At 36.9% G+C, this 21,317-nt stretch overlaps 1 protein-coding gene across 2 annotated transcripts in view; it reads left to right on the top strand.

The window, feature by feature from the left end:
- The window catches only part of Stard4 (StAR related lipid transfer domain containing 4), a 34,763-nt gene extending 14,018 nt beyond the window's left edge, over window positions 1-20,745 (top strand). Inside the window, exons 2-8 of one of the 2 annotated variants that reach the window (XM_010607897.3) lie at window positions 5,931-6,018; window positions 7,086-7,930; window positions 12,340-12,453; window positions 13,603-13,652; window positions 17,195-17,321; window positions 17,886-18,000; window positions 18,940-20,743. In XM_010607897.3, coding sequence (XP_010606199.1) covers window positions 12,349-12,453; window positions 13,603-13,652; window positions 17,195-17,321; window positions 17,886-18,000; window positions 18,940-19,169 — 627 coding nt within the window. In that variant the 5' untranslated portion in view covers window positions 5,931-6,018; window positions 7,086-7,930; window positions 12,340-12,348 and the 3' untranslated portion in view covers window positions 19,170-20,743. Of the gene's footprint in view, window positions 1-5,930; window positions 6,019-7,085; window positions 7,931-12,339; window positions 12,454-13,602; window positions 13,653-16,275; window positions 16,317-17,194; window positions 17,322-17,885; window positions 18,001-18,939 lie in introns of those variants that run through there. The other variant, XM_019205097.2, reaches the window with a different exon arrangement.
- Window positions 20,746-21,317: the final 572 nt, after the last annotated feature.

Raw genomic sequence — 21,317 nt, forward strand, 5'->3', positions numbered from 1 at the left:
TATCTCTCCGATTCTAACTTAGTAGCCATGTCCTCTCTCTTGCATTAGCTAGTGCTAGAATGTCTGTTCCCAGTTCCCTCCAGCTCCATGTTTTTAGCTAATCGTAGACCATTGCTGGATAAAACTCAGGAAGAAAGGGTTTGAGAAGAAATGAGCCCTCTATTCCCTAAGGACTCTTACATCCTGAGCAAGAAAAGGTTGACGCAAGCTGTTTTTTAAAAAATAAAAGAGTTCATTGAATTATATAAATAAAAAGCCCATAATTAAATTTTGTTCTGAAATTGGCTGGCTCTGTTTACTCAATGATGACATCTGGTCATAGTATCATTCCCTTGACCCTACTTTTCTCTGTGTTTAAACTTCTTTGGCACAAATGTCAGTACCCAAAATTTACAAGCTTACTTAACATTTTAGGTGAACAGATCTACCAGAAAGATAGCTTCATTTAACCCTGACAGAAATCTTCCAGGAAGGGAAACACTTTGGAAAGGTTTGGGGTATCAGATCATCATTTATTTATGCTTATGTTGTAGTACTTTTGATATACTAATTAACCAGACCTGGGTCTTGTGCCCAGCCCTGGGGCTGGGAGAGTAGTCAGCCACCTTTACCTAGTAATTAGAATTGAGAAAGGAGTGATTCACAATGTCAAAGAAACTCTAGAAACTGTATGCTAAATAAACCTTTTTTCCCTTAACTTATTGGTTTTGGATGTTTTGCCTGAGCAACAAGAAAAGCAATTATGTCATTTATAGAACGTTAGAATATAAAGGGATATATTGCATCTTATGTACCTACTATACTTCTCCAAAGCATAGAGTTGACTGTGGAATAATACCTGTGGTCAAATTGTGTCATCACTTTACTGTCTTTGTCAAGTTTTTTCCTGCTTAATGCTTACTCTACTAAAAAGCTATAGTATACCCAGGTATGTTTTTTTTTTTCTTTAAAAACAGATGACTTTGTTTCTCATACTGATATCTCTAGCGTTATGATAGGCAAAGAAACAGATGGAGGTCTAGGACTCACAGCTGATTGCATCCAATTTCACTGCCTTTATTATTGGTTTGTAGCAGAGCCAGAAGTAGACCATTACTTTTTACATTACAGTTATTATACTATTCAACAAATATTTATAGTGGGCTTCCTGTTTACCAGGGTATGGAAAAAGAAACAGTCCCTTATGGACTTTATAGTTCCCATTGATCTACTTTTCTTCACCGTAGTACCGATATCTCTCAAATGGAGATAAAGTTGGCTTTATCACCCAGTCAACTTGATCTCTGGGAGGTATTTTGCTGCCTTGTCTTCTCATGTTTCAATTGTTTTGTCTGTTTGTCTTGTTGTATTTTTGTGCTAAGGTTTTTGGATGCTTTTCTTGTAGAGACATTATTGCTATTATAGAGATTTATTTGCTTTTCAATGATGTACTTTGAGTGTGGCCAACTATAACCCCTTGCCACAACCCCAGGATCTGATCTCTTTGGTTAATTTGGAAAGGAAGAAGGCAGTATGCTAGCCCAACATCCAAGTTCTCTGGGAATGTACTGTAGCGTTGTTAATGTCACAAAGGTAATCTGAGTGTTGGCCTACAAACAAATGACAACAATTAAGTAACTCTGGTATTGTCAAGTAAATCAGCTATGGTTGCCAAAACAAACTGAACATTATCACAACCTAAGAACCAATCACGTGCCACCCCTAGTCCTAGAGAAGAAATCTGCAATTATGGAGTAAATGTTAAGACAACCCATCTACTGGTTTACAGCTAATATGCACTAAGGATGACAGTTGTGTCTCCACTAATGGTTGAAAGGAACTCAGCAGTAATTTTACAGAGTTAACTATTACAAAGCTTTATTGGTTATACTTTTAAAGATATAGGGCTTGGGAATGAGGAAATGCAGATGAAAACTTTGAAACCTTAAACTATGATATGAGAAGAAAGAAATTGTACAAAGGGTCTTATTGGATAGTAGAAAGATGTTCATAGAATTAGGTAAAGGTAAAAGAAAAACATGAAAAATAGCAGATGAAATAAAAAGGAGGAGAAATTATATAGAGTAAAAATTAAAAAGGAGAACAAGAGAAAATGAAGGTGAAGAAAGTAAGAAAAATAGAAGCAAGGAAGATCAATAAAAAATTCCCAAAGCCCCAATGAACTGGTAAAAGAAGAGGGGGTAAAAATAAAACTAAACAAAAAATAAATAAGTAAAAACAATGCACACATTCACAAAAAACAAAAACACGTTTCTCTGTAACTTCAAATGTGTGATTTTCTTCTGGGATCTTTCAGGGGAGAGTTTTAGTCAAGATGTGCCCCTGCTCATGCAGTCAGACTTCACCCGCATTCTGGATGGAGCCACAAGCTGGCAGTAGCTTTAGGGTGAGGGTACCGGTTCTGTGACTTTCAATTCCAGAATAATTCAGGCTTAGTCTAGCCTCTGGTCATGGGGATGGGGCCTGTGTCTTTTAGTTTACGCCCCTCAGAGGATGGGTCTCTTGCCAGCCTTACCATGGCTCCCTGACCACAGCTGCCTCCCGTGGTTGCTCCTCACCCAGTCACTGTGGGACCATAACACAGGGCGCCCTAAATTGAAGCTGTCCCAGGGCTGCTCTGAGTCCCAGGTTCAAACAATCAGACTGTAGCTGAATGGCCTCCTACCGGGCACTCTGTCCAGGGGGTATGGTCAGCCCTTGAACGAGAGTCACTCACAAGCTGTTTTTGCTCGAAGTACCCACTGCTCTGTTCTATACTGCTTTTCTTCCTGAAGGCTTCTGGAGTCCAGAGCTTTCACTTTATCTCTGTAGGCTCAGTCTCCCTTTCTTGTGAGTCAGGAACTGGGAAGAAAGTTCAGATTGTCCCTTCCTTTTTCCATATTGTGTTCTCTCTTCAATTTTTCTGTATGCTTTAATTTTCCTGGCAGATCCTTATTCCTGGTTCCTGTAGATCTACTTTCCTTTTTTTTTTCTTTCTATTCCACGAGTTATCTTCAAGTGTCTCGATTCCAGATCTTGGAGAAGCTGAGTTGTTGTTGCTCACCACTCAGCGATTTTCCTGCAATTCCTGCCCTGAAGCTTTGATTTTTATAATCAAATTCTTTTTGGATGGATTTTGTCAATTATTGTGTGCTTAAAGTAGGATCCATTTCTTCTAGGCTTAGTTTATTAATTAGCTTACTAGTTTATTCTTTAATTATGATTTCTCTCCCTTTCTTAGTCATAATTAATTGACTTCTGTCTTTTCTCTTACTTATTGAACTAGCTATTGATTTACCTATTTTATTATGCTCAGATCCTCCACCATCAGTCATGTATTTTAAAAATTAACTTTTTCTCTGCTTTCCAATTTTTTGAATTATACTTACTTTTAGCTATTTAAGAATATAAAATTGTACTACTAATGGTGTTCCACATGATATTTGTACACATCTTACATTGTATAGTGTTTACATCAGGTTAAATGTATCTATCTCCTCAAACATTTGTTATTTGTTTATGATGCAACCTTCCTTGAGTTTTAATTCCATAGTAGGATTCCTGGATCATATGGTAGTTCTTTTTTCTTTTTTAAGAGTAAGAAAAGTTTATTGAGAGAAGCATAGATTTGTCTGAGACAGAAAGGGGACTGGAAAATGGGTTGCCCTGATCATATGGTAATTCTATTTTTAATTTTTGAGAAAACTCTATACTGTTTTCCATAATATCTGCACTGGTTTACGTTCCTGGCAACAGAGTACTGTACAAGAGTCTCCTTTTTCTTCACAACTTCACCAGCATTTTTCAACTCTAGTCCTTTGAATAATGACTTTAGCTATTCTTACTGGGGTGATGTCATTGTGGTTGTGATTTATATTTCCCGGATGGTTAGTGTTCTTTAGTATTTTTTTAAATCATATTTTGTTGGCATTGGCCATTTGTATATCTTCTTTTAAGAAATGTCTTTTCACAAGATTCATTGCCCATTTTCAAATGTGGCTATTTGCTTCTTTGCTTTGCTTTGTTTTTGTTTCTTGCTCTGAGGTTTTAGAGTTCCTTATATGTTCTGGATATCAATTACTTTCTGGCTGTTTAATTTGTAAATATTTTCTCTTATTCTATTGTAAAGTATCTATTCTCCCATTGCTTCCTTTGTTGAATCTTTTTAGTTTTATGTAATCCCATTTGTCTATTTTCTTTTGTTTCTTATGCTTATGAAGTCTTGTAAAACAAAACAAAACAAAACAAAACAAAAAACAAAAGCAAAACAACCTCACTCTTGAAATGTTGTGAAGTGTTTCCCCTATATTTTCTTCCTCTATTTCACAGTTTCAGGTCTTACATTTAAGGCAATCACCCATTTTGAGTTGATTTCTGTAACTGGAGAGATAGGGATATTCCTTCTTCTGCAGGTAGATACCCAATTTTCTCAATATCATTTACTGAAAAGACTGTTCATTCTCCAATGCATATTTTTAGCACCTTTATAAAAAATATCACTTGCTGGTAATGCATAGGTTTATTTCAGACTCTCTCTTTCTATATGGTTGATCTATATGCCTATACTTATGCCAACCCCATGCTGTTTTCCTTAAGCTTTGTAGTATGTTTTGAAGACAGGTAGTGTAATGTCTCCTGATTTGCTCTTTTTGTTCAAGATGTCTTTGGCTATTCAGGGTTTTCTGTGGCTCCATACAAATTTGGGATTGTTTTTGTTAGTTCTGTGAAGAATGTCATTGGTATTTTGATAGAGATTTCATTGAGTCTGGAGATCACTCTTGTTGGTATGGACAGTTTATCAATATCATTTCTTCCAATCCATAAACACTAGATGTTTCTCTATTCTTGGTGTGCTTCTGAAAAATGTAACGTGTGTTCAAATCACCCAAGTGTCTCTGTAAAATATAGAATCTAGTTCAGTAGATCAGGACCTTACATCCCATGTTTCTAACAATTGGGGCCATATGATGCCTGTACCATCGCTGTGGGACTTACAGTTCGAGCAACAAGCTTTTATAACATATGTCTATGTCTCTCTAATACAGTTCTTGGCCTAATCCAATTGCCTTCTATTATTTGTAAATAAATAATTCTCTGTGTTCTTGGCACAGATGTCAGGCATTTAATAAAGAGTTGTTGAATTGAGTAAAGGCTATGAATTTTTCTGAATTTAACTTTTCTGAGTATAAAATTTGTCATATTCCTTGGCTTTGAAATGTAGAGTTTTTTATTAATATCAATATTTTAAAATATATTATTATTTTTATATGCAATGTTTAATTTTCTCTTTAATCAAAGAGAATGGAAAACAGATTTTTTAAAAATCATTTATTTCATGCCCTCTCTTTCTGAATAGTTGATCTATATGCCTACACTTATGTCTATACTAGTTAGGATATTTGTAAATGTATTACTTTTCATTTTATTTCTAGGTTTATTGTACATAGGTCAAAATTATGAATATTTTATTTCTGTGTTTTGATATTTTTGTCTTTCTTCTTGGAAATTCTTTCTTTAAATCTATTCATATATTCAGTCAAATTACAGTCAGGAATTGGCAGGGAAACTGTTGTCTCTTTCATGTAACTTCCATATAATTGTTCAAATTCACTGTATGCCTGCCTCTTTTATACTTGAACTATATGTGGAAAACTTGTTTTCCCATTTTAAAATTACTTGAGAGGGGTATCTTTCAGTTGCCCTGCATAGCATAGTTCCCTCGTACATACAATAAAAGTAGAAATATTGCTTATTATCAAGCATTGCTATTTGTTCTATGAGTTAATACATGTAAAATGCTTAGAATTGTTTCAACCATAGTAAATCTTTAAGTAACAATCTCCAGTTGATTTATTTTTTTCCTAAACTTGCAGTTTTGTTTTAATAGCATTCCACTTTGATAGAGACAGGATGCTTTTCAATTGCTCTAACTTTTTTTGAACCAACAAAAGTAGGGCAAGAGACAAGGAACAAGAGGAAAAGAAAGAAACCTCCCATGAACCAGAAAGGAGAGCAGACAAGAAATTATGGCAAGCCCAGGTAAAGTGTAATGACCTTATGCAGGACCCCTCTCAAAGGAAATAGAAACTAAGTTAATTTTGTTTTAAAGATGTTTTATAAGATTCTCTGAAAGAATATGAAAAATTCAGCAATGTTTGAAGAGTGGACTCCTAGTAATGAGAAACATTAATTTCCTACTTGTCTAAAATGTTTAGAAGAGCTTGTTTTTCTCTACTATGAATTGTATAATCCTTCAGGGTAGGGTTAAATCTTCTATTTCTTGTCCCCTCCCCATGGCTACGTACAGGTATTTGACAAAGAACTATGAAGTGTAGTGTGAGTATTGTGGGGATTAAGAGTACCAATTTTATTAGAGCCCAGCAGACTGGCCAAATTCTAGTTCAGCCATTCAGTAATTAAGTAGACTGCCTTAACGTCTGTATCTACGGTTTCTTATCTGTAAGCAAACAAAAATCTCAGAGTGGTATTCTACGGATTCAGTGAGATATAAAGTACTAACTTTAAAATAAAGCACTTTTTCTCAACCATCTCAAATTGTCAATTCAAATAAGGCGCTCAAATAATTAGCTAATAACTAGCAAGTGAATGGAGCCTTAACACACACACACACACACACACACACACACACACACATATACACGCATGCTTCACTTTCTGTTATCATCCCACATGTAACCACAAATAATTCACCAGGTAAAGTGCTGCACATCTGTAATATCAGCACTCTAGGAAGCTGAAGAAGGAGGGTCTCAAGTTTGAGCCCAGCTTGGGCAACTCTGAGACTTAACCAGACCTTCTCTCAATAATAGTAGTAGTAATAATAATAATAATAAATTAAATTTTAAAAGACTAGGGTTGTAGCTTAGCCCAAAACCTCTGGGGTAATCCCTAGTACCGCCCCCCAAATTCCTTTTATATATAAATAACGAATTAATGGTTTTTAAAGGGCCAACACCTAGCATGTGGTGTTTGGTGATTTTTTTCAGTGAGACAATTTTAAAAGTTCAAGCAGCATTATTCATTCTCACTGCAAGTCTATAAAAAATGGAGTAACATTCCATTTCTTCCTTCATATCTTACTATAGCTGCAAACAATCTGCAGTTTTGGATTCACATCTTCCAAGAATCCTATCAGAGAGGTGATTTCACAGTCACTGGAAAGAAATGTTTCTCATCTTCAGCAGAGGAAAATCCGGGCACTGTTCGTTTGCCAAATCGACCTGCCATGTCGCCTTTTCTCCCCTTTCAAGATTGTGCTTTGAACTTTTTTACTGAGGACAGGAAAAGCATTTCGCTAAAGATCAAACTTAGACTGTAACTGTGTTGACTGCTCTCAAGAGTAAGCAAGGCCAAGCAGGGGTCGGAAGGCCGTCATCCTCTGTGCGGCCGCCTTAGGTGCTGGACTTTCAGTTCTAGAGGAGCAGCTTTCTGACACCAGGATCTTTTCAGGATGGAGGGGAATTTCGACCAGCCTATCCCACACCATCATTTTTCACTCCTCCCGTGCTTGTTATTTCTCCTATTTCGCTTCTTGCCTTGCAACGTTCTTTCATAATTAATTGACTAGCGAACAGTCTCTGATCCAAGCCCACTGACAACCCCAGACCGCGAGGGAACTCGAGCGCGGTTCCCGCCAGCCCAGGCCCACGCGGAATCATTCCATCTCTTCAAGGCCAATCAGAGCTTTGTACACGGTCGCGCCAGCCAATCCAAACAAACCGACGACTCTGCCCAAATAGTGCTCCGGGGTCCCGGACTCCCGGCTTGGGGGCAGAGACTACGGCGTACTGCCTTCCAATTGGCTGCCATCTGCAGTGACTTGACGCTCATTGGCTGCTGCCGGGCCGACGGGGAAACTGAGCAGACCGTAACTGTGTGCTAGCGAAATTGTGGAGCCTGCTATTTCCCGGAGCTGCCCTGACATCCTCAGGTAGGGGTGGGGAGGTCCCCGAGCTGTGGCGGTAGTGGGGCGGCCCGAAAGAAGGGATGGGAGGCGACCGGGGCACCTGCCCGGTGCGTCCTCGGTGTCCTTCCGGCGGCGGGGAGAGGGCAACTGCGGGGTCGGGACGGAGGACCGGTCCGGCGGGACGGCCTCATCTCTCCGCCTCTTAAGTTGGGGAGGGGCGGTGATAATGTATCGAAGTCCTGGTCCGTGCTGGGCACAGCGCCTCCTGGCCCTTAGTAGAGATGCTCTTGCGGCACAGAGGCCCTGGCTTTCCTTACCCGGCTTCTGCAGAGAGGTTGTTGCTGACCAGAAACAGCCTTCGCCCAGGGCTCCCTCTCTTCCAAGTTCACCGCTCTGAGAAAGAACTCGTGTGATCCCTAGTAAATCACTTCGTCTTTTTGCACTAGAGAATGATTACCGGAGATAATTGGATATTTGGGCTCAGTAGCTGCCAGACAAAATGTAAAGAATTTATTGTGCGGTCGTTTTTTTTTTAATGGAAAATCTTTTCCAGTCTGTGATCAGTTTTCAGCATTTTTATCAACATAGACCTTTAGACTATAAAGCTGTGATTAGCGTCCAGTATTTTTTCAAGTTAGACCTTTAGACTCTGAAGTCAGAAGACGAGGGTTGGAGTTTGGGCTCCATCATTTATTTAGCTGGATTATCTTGGACAAGTGACTTTTCCTCCCTCTTGTCATTTTTCCTTACAGTAGGGATAATGGCAGGATGGAAAGCTATTTATGAGAGTGATATGTAAAGCCATCAGAATGATCAACTGCATGGTAGATAATAAATATTAGAAATTACTATTTTTAATACAGACTTAGAGCATTAGCACCTTGAACACTAATTTGGACTCCAAATTAAAGCGGTCATGTCGTTAAAATTTAAATACGGTGTGTGGTAGTAAGACTCAGTATTATAAAACTATGAAGTCATCATGAGCGCTCAAAACAGGTTCGTGAAAACTGTGATTCCACGATGCATTCCTTTAAGTTGTGAGCCCCTGAAAGGGCCAGTCTCGAAAGTGAGAAACTACTGACTTTGAATTTGAAAAGCTGGCTTCCCAGTCAACATTTATTGAAAAACAAGCATATACCAAAATTTCTATGTAATAAAATATAATTTAATTTACAGGGCTTTGGTTTGCATGTTGGACAAGATCTGTGGCATGTTAAATTGAACTATTCACACATGTGAGAACTATTAATCGAATAATGGAATGTTAAGCAGTTATGATACATGAATTCTTCAAGTATTCTAGCTTAGTCATATTACATAAGTGCAGATTCTTGTGATACTCACTTTTTATTAGAGGTGAATTTTTTAAATGTTCTGTATTTAAAAGAGAACTTATTGCTGTTTCACTTGTGGCATATGTTTGAGAATATTTGGAGGGATTGGTCAAAATGATGGTATGGATGGATGGCATCAGGAAGATGGATGATTTTTCCTTGAGAAGATTGCCCAGGCTATGATGGTACCCTCGTATCTCCGATAATGTTCATTCAGAAATGTGGACATAGAAAACATACAAGTTAATTTCAGAAAAAATGTGAAGGTGGACATTATTCAGCACTTTGCCACAGGACTGATAGAAAACATAGTCTTTAATACGGAGTTGTTAGATTTTGATAAAATTAGGTAGTGCCTGTTCACAATGTTCGAGTTGAATATTTTGAGGAAAGAAGTAAACGATTGAGTTAGTGGGAATTCAGAATGGTATTTAAAATATTTCCCACAGTTGGAGAATGAGGAAGGGCTTTTCTTTCAATTCACCTAAGTCAATTGAATGCTATTGTATTTGGAGAAAGCCAAAACCACTGTCCCCTTCTTCTTGGTTCCAAAATGTATTTCAGGAGATGCTCAGTTGTGGACTCTTCACACAGCAGTTCAGGTAGTGACCATTATTCCATTTTGGATTTACTCTTGATTAAAATAAATTATGCAATAATTAACTGGCTGGTTAAATATTTTGATGGATTAAAAAGAGCTTCCTGGGCCCGGGATTTAGCTCAGCGGTTCGGTGGCCTGCCTTGCAAGCGCAAGGACCCAAGTTCAATCCCCGGTACCAAAAAAAAAAAAGGAGCTTCCTGATTTTATACTTATTTCATCATCTACCTCCTACATTACCATCCTCAAACAGTCATGTATTAGTTTGTTTCTCATCACTGTGACTTAATACTCAACAAAAACAGCTCCACAGAGCAAAGTTTTATTTTCTATCATAGTTTCAGTTCATGGTGCCCTGGCTCCATTGTTTTTAGGCCCGTGGCAAGACAGAAGCTTAGTCAAAGGACATGGCAGAGCAAGGCTGCTCACGTCAAGGTGGCCAGGAAGCAGAGAGAGGGAAAGAGCCACAGAGGAAGGGCTAAGGACAAGATATTGTCTCCAAGGTCATGCCTGCCTACTATACACTTCCTTCAACTAGACTTCGAAGAGCTCATAAACCATATTTTAAAGCTTGAACTTTAAACTAAGCAGTAGATATGAATGATTACTGTTACACTTTAAAGTTTCAGATTTTCATCTTTCTTGGTAGCTGTTATTGTTTTGTGCTAGATTCACTTATGATAATTCAGTGGGAAAGAAGGGACGGAAATTCAACAGCCCAAGCAAGTTTATTGCTACACTGAGAGGGACTGCTCTGTGTAAGCAGAACAGAGAAGGTGTCTCTTACCGGCTAAGAGGCTTTTTTATGGTGGGTTTTTCAAAGTCTGGGTTGGAGAAATAGTGGGCTTGTGGCTTGCTGATGTACTCTCTGTAACCTGTGGCATGTCCTTGGGGGACTGCTCCTTACCTGCTGCCATATCCTCTTTAACCTACGCTTTTCTAAGATGGTGGGTTGGCTCAGAACTGTCAATGTCCAAGTTGGAGCTCTGTCAATTCTTTAAAGTGTTATAGGAATAAGATTTGTTCTTTCCTTGGCTACTTCCTGCTGAGAGGGGGCAACTAAGGGATTTTTTTTTAATGTTTTGGAGAAAGAAATCCACTTGGAGGTGTTCTCAAGTAGTTGTCTAGGAGATGGCCACTATTTGTTCCTGAAAAAAATCTTGGGGATAGATTAATTTTATAGGGAAGAAAAAGAAGGAAAAGAATAATGAGGATTAAGGGAACCAGGAGGCGTAGGAGCCGGTGAAGAGGAAAGGGAACGAGATCATTGGAAGAGCTTTCAAGGAGTTTGGAAGCCCATTCATGAAGGTGTTTTACCCCACCTCTGATGAGGCCAGATTTGTTTATGTAAAAAAGCAGCATCATTCTTGGAGTAGAGCACATATGCTGCCTTGTGAAGCTGCCAGGAGATCAAGGCCTTTGCAGTTTTGGAGGACAGCTAATGCTGGGGAGTCTGCTTGATCTTGCAGGTGTTTTAGTTGGTCAGAGACTTCTTTGAGTATCTGGGTAAGTTCTTTTGACAGCCTAGTGAACTCTGAGAGAGATTCATAGAGCCCCGATCCCCATTCCAGTTCTTGCGATTATTCCCAGGGTTGCCATTAAGGGGCTAACTGATCCTATTATTAATTACCACTTAATAGTAAATTGTTACAGCAGGGAATACTGAGGCAACTTGAGATGAAATAGGATTGAAGTAGGTTTCAGGACTGGAGACTTTAGAACTCATCAGACAGATGGGAATTAAAGGTAAAATATTTGAGTATTAGCAGCATATAGATAAGAGATACATGCTCTCCCCTGCCCACCAATCTCCATTTATTTATTTATTTATTTATCTATCTATTTATTTATTTTTCAGTACCAGGGATCAAACTCAGGACCTTGCACTTGTGAAGCAAACGAGTGTCACTGAGCTAAATCCCTGGTCCCTTTTATTATTTTGTATGAATGTTTTTAATAACTGTCATAAAACTTAATTATTCCCAATCAGCAGTTAATCACCTTGAGAGCTTTTAGAAAAAATTGTGTAACTGACATTGTGAAAGAAGAAGAAAAGGGTTAAAGGTGTAGGGGAAGTGGGAAGGGTAGGGGAAAGGAAATAAGGGAAAAGAAAAAATAGGAGAAAAGGAAAAAATGGAAACCAAGTCTTTGTAAATAGAGGAGGGAGGACGGAGTGAAGGAAGGGCAAGGGTATGGGGAAAAAATGAGAAACAAGACCTGTCATGTAAAGGTGCAAGATCCCAATAATGAATGTAACTGGACTGTATACCTAAAGTGTACCAATAAACTCAATGAAAAAAAAAAAAAGAAAGAAAAGAAACATTTGTGCTATGATCCTACTCTCAGAGAGCCTGACTAATTCATTTAGGGTAGGGTCTGATGATAGGTATCTGTTATAGTTCCCCCAGCAGAATACATTGTGAAGACAGATTTGGACCTAGCAGCTTATAGTATCAAATTGCAATATTTGCTTGTGTTAATCTTGGTCTCTGCAACAGAAAGAAGAAATGGAAGTTCTGCCTGATGTTGTGTCTTTTTCAACTAAACTTAAAAACACTCTAATCCTGTACCATAACATTGAAGATGACAAATGGCGAGTTGCAAAGAAAACGGTAAATTTGTTCAATTACTTATTGCTTATATTTGAAGGAATATCAAATCACTCAGTTGTTGATAATGTTTTCCTCCTCATGGTCCTTTTTTTGTGGTAATGGGGGTGGAACTCAGAGCCTTTACACTGAGCTATATAACCCCAGCCTTTTCTTTTTTGAATATTTTTAAAACAGGGTATTGCTAAATTGCTAAGTTATCCAGGATGAGCTCAAATTTGTAATCCTCCTGCCTCAGCCTTCCAGAGTGCTGGGATTAAAGGTGTGTGCCACTGTGCCCTGCTAGCTTTCAAAATGATGTGAAAAAATACAGACAAGAAGCCATGGATGCATATGGTAGATAGTTGTGCAGATAGGGTTGCTGGGTTACTTTACAAATGAAGAAGCATTTCAATAGTAATCCTGCACTGCTTTCATTAGTTCTTTAGGAATTAGACTTGAATGAATAGATTCATGGGAACTAGAACCTAAATAACAGCTTTTTGGATTAATATATAAAATATATCATTATCACTTGAATGAACTATAGTAATTGATAATTAGGCACAGTTTCGATGTATCATGTAACATGAAGTGGTGAGGGTGCCAGTTGGTGTTCGTCTTTACCATCATGACTCACCCAAGCTGTTGCATAGCCAAGTGCTATCTTGGCCTAATCTAGAAGCCAAGATTCTTCCAGTCTTCGCTGTTGGGGAGCTCTAGTGCTCTAGTTATCCTGGTATTCAAAACTACTTGGAAAATGATTTGGAAAAAAAAATTTTAGAGACTAATTCAAGGTGTCAGTGAATGTGAGTGATTTAATTTTTAAAAAGGTGTGAACAGTTTAAGAATAAGATGTTTAATGTTCTAGTGGCATAGTTTGAATGTAAATAGATAAGATTGGAATGAAGCTGATCATAATGGCCACTAAGATAGTGCCATTGCTGAATCATAATGTTTGGGTCTCAACAAGCTACTGAGCCTCTTTTCTGAAGGTCTGTAATTTAAAAGTACAGTGTAATATAAAAGAAATTCAAATGTGGATCACTTTATAGCATGGATAACTTTAAAGTTTTATTTTAATGCAGAGATGAGTATTCTAGAAATTGTTGGTTTTGTATCCAAGGTTCCATGTATGAGATTATTATCATATAATGTTTTTTGTCTTTCTAGAAAGATGTAACAGTTTGGAGAAAACCCTCAGAAGAATTTAATGGATATCTGTAAGTAAATTAGAAGTTTTGTAGTTTTTAAGACATCGCTGAACCTCATGTATATACGATACTAGTAAAATTTGGCTTTTACTTAAGACCAAATATTCAATTCTAAATAGTAGTATTGTGGATGATTTTTATTTCCCTGTTTTTTATCTTTGATTATAGTTTAATATGAATTAAATCTGTAGCACAGAAATAATATATAGTATATATAATATTTGTATACATCAAAGCCAACAGAGACAGTTGCCCTGTGTAATTGGAGTACAATGTAGACATCCCTAAGACTCAGCCCTTTTTAAAAATGAAACTCCTGGCCTCACTTAGTAATACAAAATGTTCTGACTTGTAACACCAAAAATAACATTTTCAAAAAGATGGGTTGTACAATGTGTATGAGAAGAATAGGAAAACTAGAGTTGGATTAGGCATTGTAAACCATTGGAAATTAATCTTTTAGATCAGTAATTCTCAGTGGGGCGGAAAGTATAAAGTGCCAAGGGAGCACTATACTTGAAGATTTGAAGAGATTTACTGGAAAAGCAAATATCTGAATTGAGACTTGAAAGTGGAATGTTTGTTTTTAAGGAATGTAGGGCTGACCCCTGCTCCAGGTGAAAGGAATTGAATTGTCTGCTTAAACACAGATTACAAACACTTGCAGAATTGTGTTTATACTGCTGGAGTATAAAGCATGTGGGTGGAGAAAGTATGTGTACGGTATTGAATTCCAACTTGAGGAATTTAGTGTTGCTTGCCTTCTGCCTAACTCCACCGTCAATCCCCAGGTCCTTGAAAGGTTTTGAATCTACTCTAAATCATGTGAAGATAGAAATGAGTGTGAAGAGTCTAAGAAAGGCCTTTTTCTTTCGGTCTATGGCTAGCTCCTTGGATTTCTTCTCAGGTAGCATACAAAATTTTATAACAATATGTATTTTCCTAGGAAGAGATCAATGACTTTTAAAAACTTCTTGAAAGAGCCTGTAATGAAAAGCGGTAGAAACAAATAAAGTATCAGGCTGGACACAGAGTACCCAAACTAAGGCGGTAGCATGGAATTGAAAAGGGCAAGTGAATGTGAAAGAAATCTAACACTGGTGGTGGTCTTCGTAGTGGTGGTGATATAATGGTAACTAGTGCATATTGAGAGCCAGATAATGTTCTAAGCATTTTATATTTGTGAAATCATCTTGATTAAAACATGGTGATTGATTAATTCTGATTATGGCAGTGGGTTTAAGAGAAAAAAGAACGGAAGTTGAATTCTGATTTCTAATCTGTGTGACTGGATTACTTTGAGTTATTCTCCTACCCCACCTCAATTTAGAGAACATAGAAATGACGATCAGATTTAGGATGGGATAGGGAAGTTTGGCTTGAGATGTTTATAAGGTGATTACACAACTTCAGATGCTTTTCAGAAAAAGTTACTGATAGAGTGGAAACCAAATTCTTATATTCCGTGTCCCTTCTTTCTTCTCCCGAGGTAACTGCCATCATAAAGCTGTGGGAATTGTATGTCGATAAACAGTAAATGCATTACTTGATATGCTTTTTTAAAAATGTGTGTGTCTAATTTAGTAATTTGCCTTTTATTTTTTCCATTCAACATTATTTTCTTAAGATTAGCCACGTTATCACATATAGACCTCTTCTGTATGAATCTGCCACAATGTGTTTATGTTTATACATTGCTTATTGATAGTTTTTTAGATTTTGGCATATTCCTATAGAATGTGTTTCTATTCATCTTTAAATTCATGTTCCCTGTGCACACATGTGGTTTTCTTTTGGTCTTTGGGATGAATGTCATCCAGCTTCACTAACATTGCCGGATTGCTCTCTACAGTAGCAAGTGTGTAGGAGTTCTCATCCTCCTCCATTCAATACTTGTTATCAGGTTTTAAATCTTTGCCATCTGGGGAATATGAATGAGATGGTGTCTTATTAGGATGTACTTGATTACTAGTGAAGTTGTGCATCTTTTGTATTATTTATTCACATTTGAGGTCACTCTTAAAATGTCTTTAGCCCAGCTTTTCTTTGGATTGTCTTTTTTTCATTGGTTTATAGGAATCATTCCTGTGTCCTCTATGTCTGTTTTTGTGTGTTCACATATCTTTCCCTAGCCTATGTCTAGTTTCAAAAATTGCTTATTTTTTCATATATAATATGCATATTTTAAATTGTAGCTAATCTTTTGTATTTGTACTTTTTGTGTTCAAGAAATCCTCATGTTCTGATGTTATGATGATACACTCTTGTGTATATTTTTCTCAGAGTTTTAAAGTTTTACATTGTGCACAGATGTATTTAACCTGTCTGGTATTGTTTAGAATCATGTCAGGTGAAGGTTCAGGTTTTATTTTTTTCCATGATGATAACCATTGAATCTGGGCACCATTTATGGAATAGTACATTTATGTGATGGCACCTTTGAAATATACCAAGTTCCAACATACTCGGGAGCCATTTCCTCAGTGTTCTGTTCTATTCTCCTATGTTTTCTTTTTCTTTTTCTTTTTTTATACCAGGGAATGAACTCGGGTCCTTGCGCTTTCGAGGCAGGTGGCGGAACCACTGAGCCAAATCCCTGGCCTCTCCTATTTTTTCTATACCTAAAAAAAGGGACAAGGGGAAAAAATGAGAACCAAGACCTGTCACGTAGAGGTACAAGATCCCAATAACTGTACTGTATACCTAAAATGTACCAATAAATTCAATTAAAAAAAAGTTTTTAAAAGTCACGTAAAGTATATATATATATTTTTTTTCGAAGATAATTGAGAAAAGAAAAAATATGCAGAATAAATGGATATAGTATAGTATTCTATAGACTGCTTTTGCCTCTACAAGGGTGATCAAAAAATGTGAAAGTTTAAAAAAAGTAATAAAAGATACATCGCCATTAAGCCCCCTCAAAATATTCCTTCCTCTCTTTGAGCACATTTATTCCATTGTTCTTTCTGAGCATTTCTGGAATCTTTTGTGAGTAGTTTTACAAGGTATGATTAAAGAAGTACAGTGAATGCTGCTACCAAATGCCATCCAGTGGAAGGCAGATCTGTAGAAATACGGTGATGTGTGCTCAGGTAGCTTATTCACTGGATCTGGCACGGTGTGACTTCTGGCTTTTCCCTAAAGTGAAAATGACCATAAGAGGAAACTATTTTCAATCAGTTCAGGAAATGGAGGCATCTTAGACAACACAGAGGATAACTTCCAGAACTGCTTCACAAAGTGGCAAGGATGTTGAGATAATTGTGTGTGAGGGAGGAGAAGGTGTTTTGAGGGGGCCTAAAGGCAATGAGTTTTTCACTGTAGTACATTTTTAAAAATTTTTAATCATTCACTCTATTTTTTTATCATGCCTTATAACAGGAAGGGGCTTTGCTGTGTCCATGGTGATACATAGGATAGCCTTCATTTCTCTAGGTTTGAGAAGAAAGCATTTTCGTTGATTTTTACTCTGATTTTCCTAGTTGGCTGTGAACTATGAGGGCATGCTGAAACTTTTCATTCTAATAGCGTTTTTTATTTGTCCTCAGCTACAAAGCCCAAGGTGTTGTAGATGATGTTGTCAATGCAATAATAGACCATATACGCCCAGGGCCTTTCCGTTTGGATTGGGACCGCCTAATGACTTCATTGGATATTTTGAAGCACTTTGAAGAGGTATCTGTTTAGAATCATTAATTAAAATATCTGTGTGTGTGTGTGTGTGTGTGTGTGCGCGAGAGCACAATGCGTGTATACGAACATGAGCACTTACATACACTTGTATTCATTGCTTTGAGAATAGTAGTAATAGCGATGATACCATCATAGGGGAGCCATGTGCTGTCTCTTAAAAAGTTAAAAATTCCTCATATTAATTAGTGAGTATTGGGACTGATTTTTGTTTTCCATAACAGCTCTACCCTAGCTACATGAGAAAATTTTCAGCATTTTTAACTGTAAAACTTTAGTTAAGGATCTAGAAATCTAAAATACTAAAAATATCACTGTCAAAGTTCTTGTGGATTTTTATCTTCAGCACTATAGTCTACACTCCTTAATTTGGTGGAATCTATATGTAGGATTATATTCTATGTTAATGGAATTCAATATTAATTTCTAAGTAATTAAAGATTGGGATACTTTTAAGTATCAGTTTTTGCTAGAGATTAATTCATGATATATGAGGGTAGGTGTGTATGTCCTGTAGGAGTAACACCTATCTTACTTTATCTTTTTCAGAATTGCTGTGTGATGCGTTACACTACTGCTGGTCAGCTTTGGGATATAATTTCCCCAAGAGAGTTTGTTGATTTCTCCTACACTGTGGGTTATAAAGAAGGACTTTTATCCTGTGGTAATAATCTCATATCCTTGGAATTTTTCTTGGTTTTGGTTTAGATACTTTGAATTTTCTAGCCTGGTACTTTTTTTCTATGTGAGATGTTATTGACCTGCATAGTTATTACCAAGATTTTCTTTTTCAAATGCTGAACCCTAGGGAGTGAAATAACAATGTAAGAAGAGATTTGAAATCTTTTTTATGAGGTTTTTGTTTCTAGTTTTTCTCGTTACATATTCTAGGTGACAAGTAGCAGAAATGAATCACATTATTGCTTCTGAGAAAGGGCTCCAGTAAGTGGATCCACCTTCTAAGCTTTTGTTAGTGAAGAGACTGCTGGTGTAGGTACACAGATAGGTCTACAGATACGCACATACATACATACTCACACACACACACACATATGAGAGAGAATTAGACATATATATTTGAATATTTTTTCCTTTTTTGAGCTGTGTTGTATCATTCAGGATAAAAATTAATAACCATTGGAAAGCTCCTGTTTTCTAAAATATAGAGATAAATTAATTTTTTATATATATAGTACATATCTGACTTTACAGTTGTGGGTAAACATCTACTTTTGTAAACACAAAAAGAAATGAGCCAGTACCAAAATTGGGTTTGGCAGTTCCTACAGGAGATAGCTGTGGTACCATAGATTTGATTATTGGCCCTTTGAGTCCTGGCTGCTATCACCAAGGTTTGTAATTTCCAAAGGGGGCATCAAGATGACATGATATAATCTATTCTGAAGAAATTAGAACTTTCCCTCTTACCTATCTACCAAACTCTTGTTGGCAATTATCTCTTTTATTCTGCTGTGGTTAGTCATGGGGCTTAATTTTCATCTATATGGATATGAATAAAATATTTAAACAAGAAATGTAATATTTTTAAATGAAAGTTGAAGGCAGTCATAACTATTAATAGTATTTTAAATTTGCCTTGTAGGAATAAGTCTCGACTGGAATGAAAAGAGGCCAGAGTTTGTTCGTGGATTTAATCATCCCTGTGGCTGGTTTTGTGTTCCACTTAAAGACACTCCAAACCAGAGCCTGTTGACAGGCTATATTCAGACAGATCTGCGTGGAATGATTCCTCAGTCTGCAGTAGATACGGCCATGGCAAGCACTTTAACCAACTTCTATGGAGATTTACGGAAAGCCTTACAAAAAGAATAATGTGTTCAGGCTTGTACTGGGATCCTAAAATCAGCTCTTTCCTTTAGCTTGTGGCCTGTAAAAATCACCAATTTCTATCTGTGTATATCTGATAGAAACATTTGGGATGTTTTTGATTTAGTAATATAATATTTTATGTTGTTCCTCAAGTGCATAGCTATATAAGAGCATACGTAACTCTTTAAAGTGCGTAGCTATTTAAGAGAACATTTCCGTTTTCTCAAGCTTTTGTTTGCACAATGTTTGGTAAGGCAAAGTGTTACAGAGATGGAGAATATGATCAAAATTCGTAAATAAGTAGTAGATTCAACAAATTGAATAGTGTCTCCTGAGTATTTTGGCTGTTTGGAAATTAGAGAAAACGCAAACTTCATTCACTTTATGCATGCTCTTTTAGAGCTTCCTTGACAAAATTATAAAATTATAACATTTTAAAAATTTGAAGGTACACGTTAGTGCTTTTAGTTTGTTCTATGAGTTCGTCAGTATGTTGTGCAAAAGGAAAGGGCCCTTCTCTATATTTTGTAAAGGTCAAATTCACTGTCAATTGACTTGCACTACTTTAGGTATTAAAATTATAAAAAATGAGAATGGATATTATAGTAACTACAGGTACAATTCAGATGCAATTTAGTTTTGATATCTAGATACCTTCTTTTGTCATATCTTTAAAAATACATTTGTTGTTTATCGCACTGATTTTGGGAAGTCTGAAAGCATTTATGCATGAATATGATAGTACAAACCTTTGCCAAGTATGTAGTGGGGACACCACACTGATGGAGCAGTAATCTGAGCTCGATGCAACGTCCAGCAGTATCCTGTGGTCAGCAATGGAGACTCGCTGTCTACAGAGTCAAATTTAGTGGATATTCTGCATATGTTTCAGTTTTGAAAATCTTTCAACTCACAAAACATCACAACTTCTATCATAACCATTCATGTTTGTGGCATAACTAGTCTGGAACTATAAAAATGCATTTTTAGATTTAGTGAAATGCTGGATAAGTCCCTTGATTCTATGGCCACCGTAAATGAACATTGCTTAGTACTTTTAACCTTCCAAATCGTGACTTGTCTCTTGAGTTACCCATTTAGTTTGCTTCTGAAATGGGAATTTGAGGCAACTCAGCGTGTCCTGGGAAAGCATATATGTTGTATACGTACACACATTTTGAGATCTGTCTCAGTTCTCAGAATGTCAGTTCTTTATGTGTTACTGTTTCAGTCATTTCATTTTTCCTTTTTCTTTTTTCTTTCTTGTTCTTCTCCTCGTTGTTCACGTTCTTCTTGTTCTCCCCCTCCTCCCTCCTCTTCGCTCCGCTCCTCCTCTTCTTCCTCCTCTTCCTTCTTTTCTACTTCTGGAATTACACTCAGGCAGGACATAAAACAGCACAAAAATCCTGAGCTCAAACTCATGAAGTTTGATCTGTGTTATTACTTGTTTTCCTGAATGTAAAGAAAGAATTAGGTTTTGAGGCTCATTTTGATGAAGTGAGGAAAAAAATGGAGCTGTTTTTTTTATTATTGTTTTGCTACTGGAAATAATATTCAAATAACAAAAATTGGCAGCATTAGGCTGAAAAACATTTTAAGATCTGACAGAAGCGAGTATAAAAGATTCAATATTATTAATTTAAGTTTATTAATCAACTGATACTCATTTCTAAATTGACTATAACTTTTGAATTACTGGATTTCTCTGTTACATTTTTTCTTCTGCAATAAAGAAAACTCAATTTAAAGTGACCAGTGGACCTGCTAAATGTTAGTCTTAACTTCATCTATATCCTTCATTTATTAGTGTAGAGTAGGAGGTTTTTTGTGTTCTATTATTCTTTTTAGTATGGTGAAATGTCAGTCGTGTCCAACTTGATGACAGTGATTATAGTCGGTCTTCTTTGGTTTTGTTTTGTTTTTATGTTTGTTTGTTTTTTTTTTGTTTTTGGTACTGGGGATCAAACTCTGAACCTTGCATTTGCAAGGCACATGGAAGCACCACTGAGCTAAATCCCAGGCCCTGGTTTTGTTTTTAAGAATAGAAGTATACGGCCGAGGATTTTGCTTAGTCGTTCTGCAGCCTGCCTTGCAAGCACAAGGTCTGGAGTTTGATCCCTGCTACCACCACCCCAAAAAAAAGTGTACACA

This window comes from Fukomys damarensis, unplaced genomic scaffold (genome assembly GCF_012274545.1).
Source record: "Fukomys damarensis isolate Sample0158 unplaced genomic scaffold, DMR_v1.0_HiC HiC_scaffold_3, whole genome shotgun sequence".
NCBI classification, from domain to species: domain Eukaryota; kingdom Metazoa; phylum Chordata; class Mammalia; order Rodentia; family Bathyergidae; genus Fukomys; species Fukomys damarensis.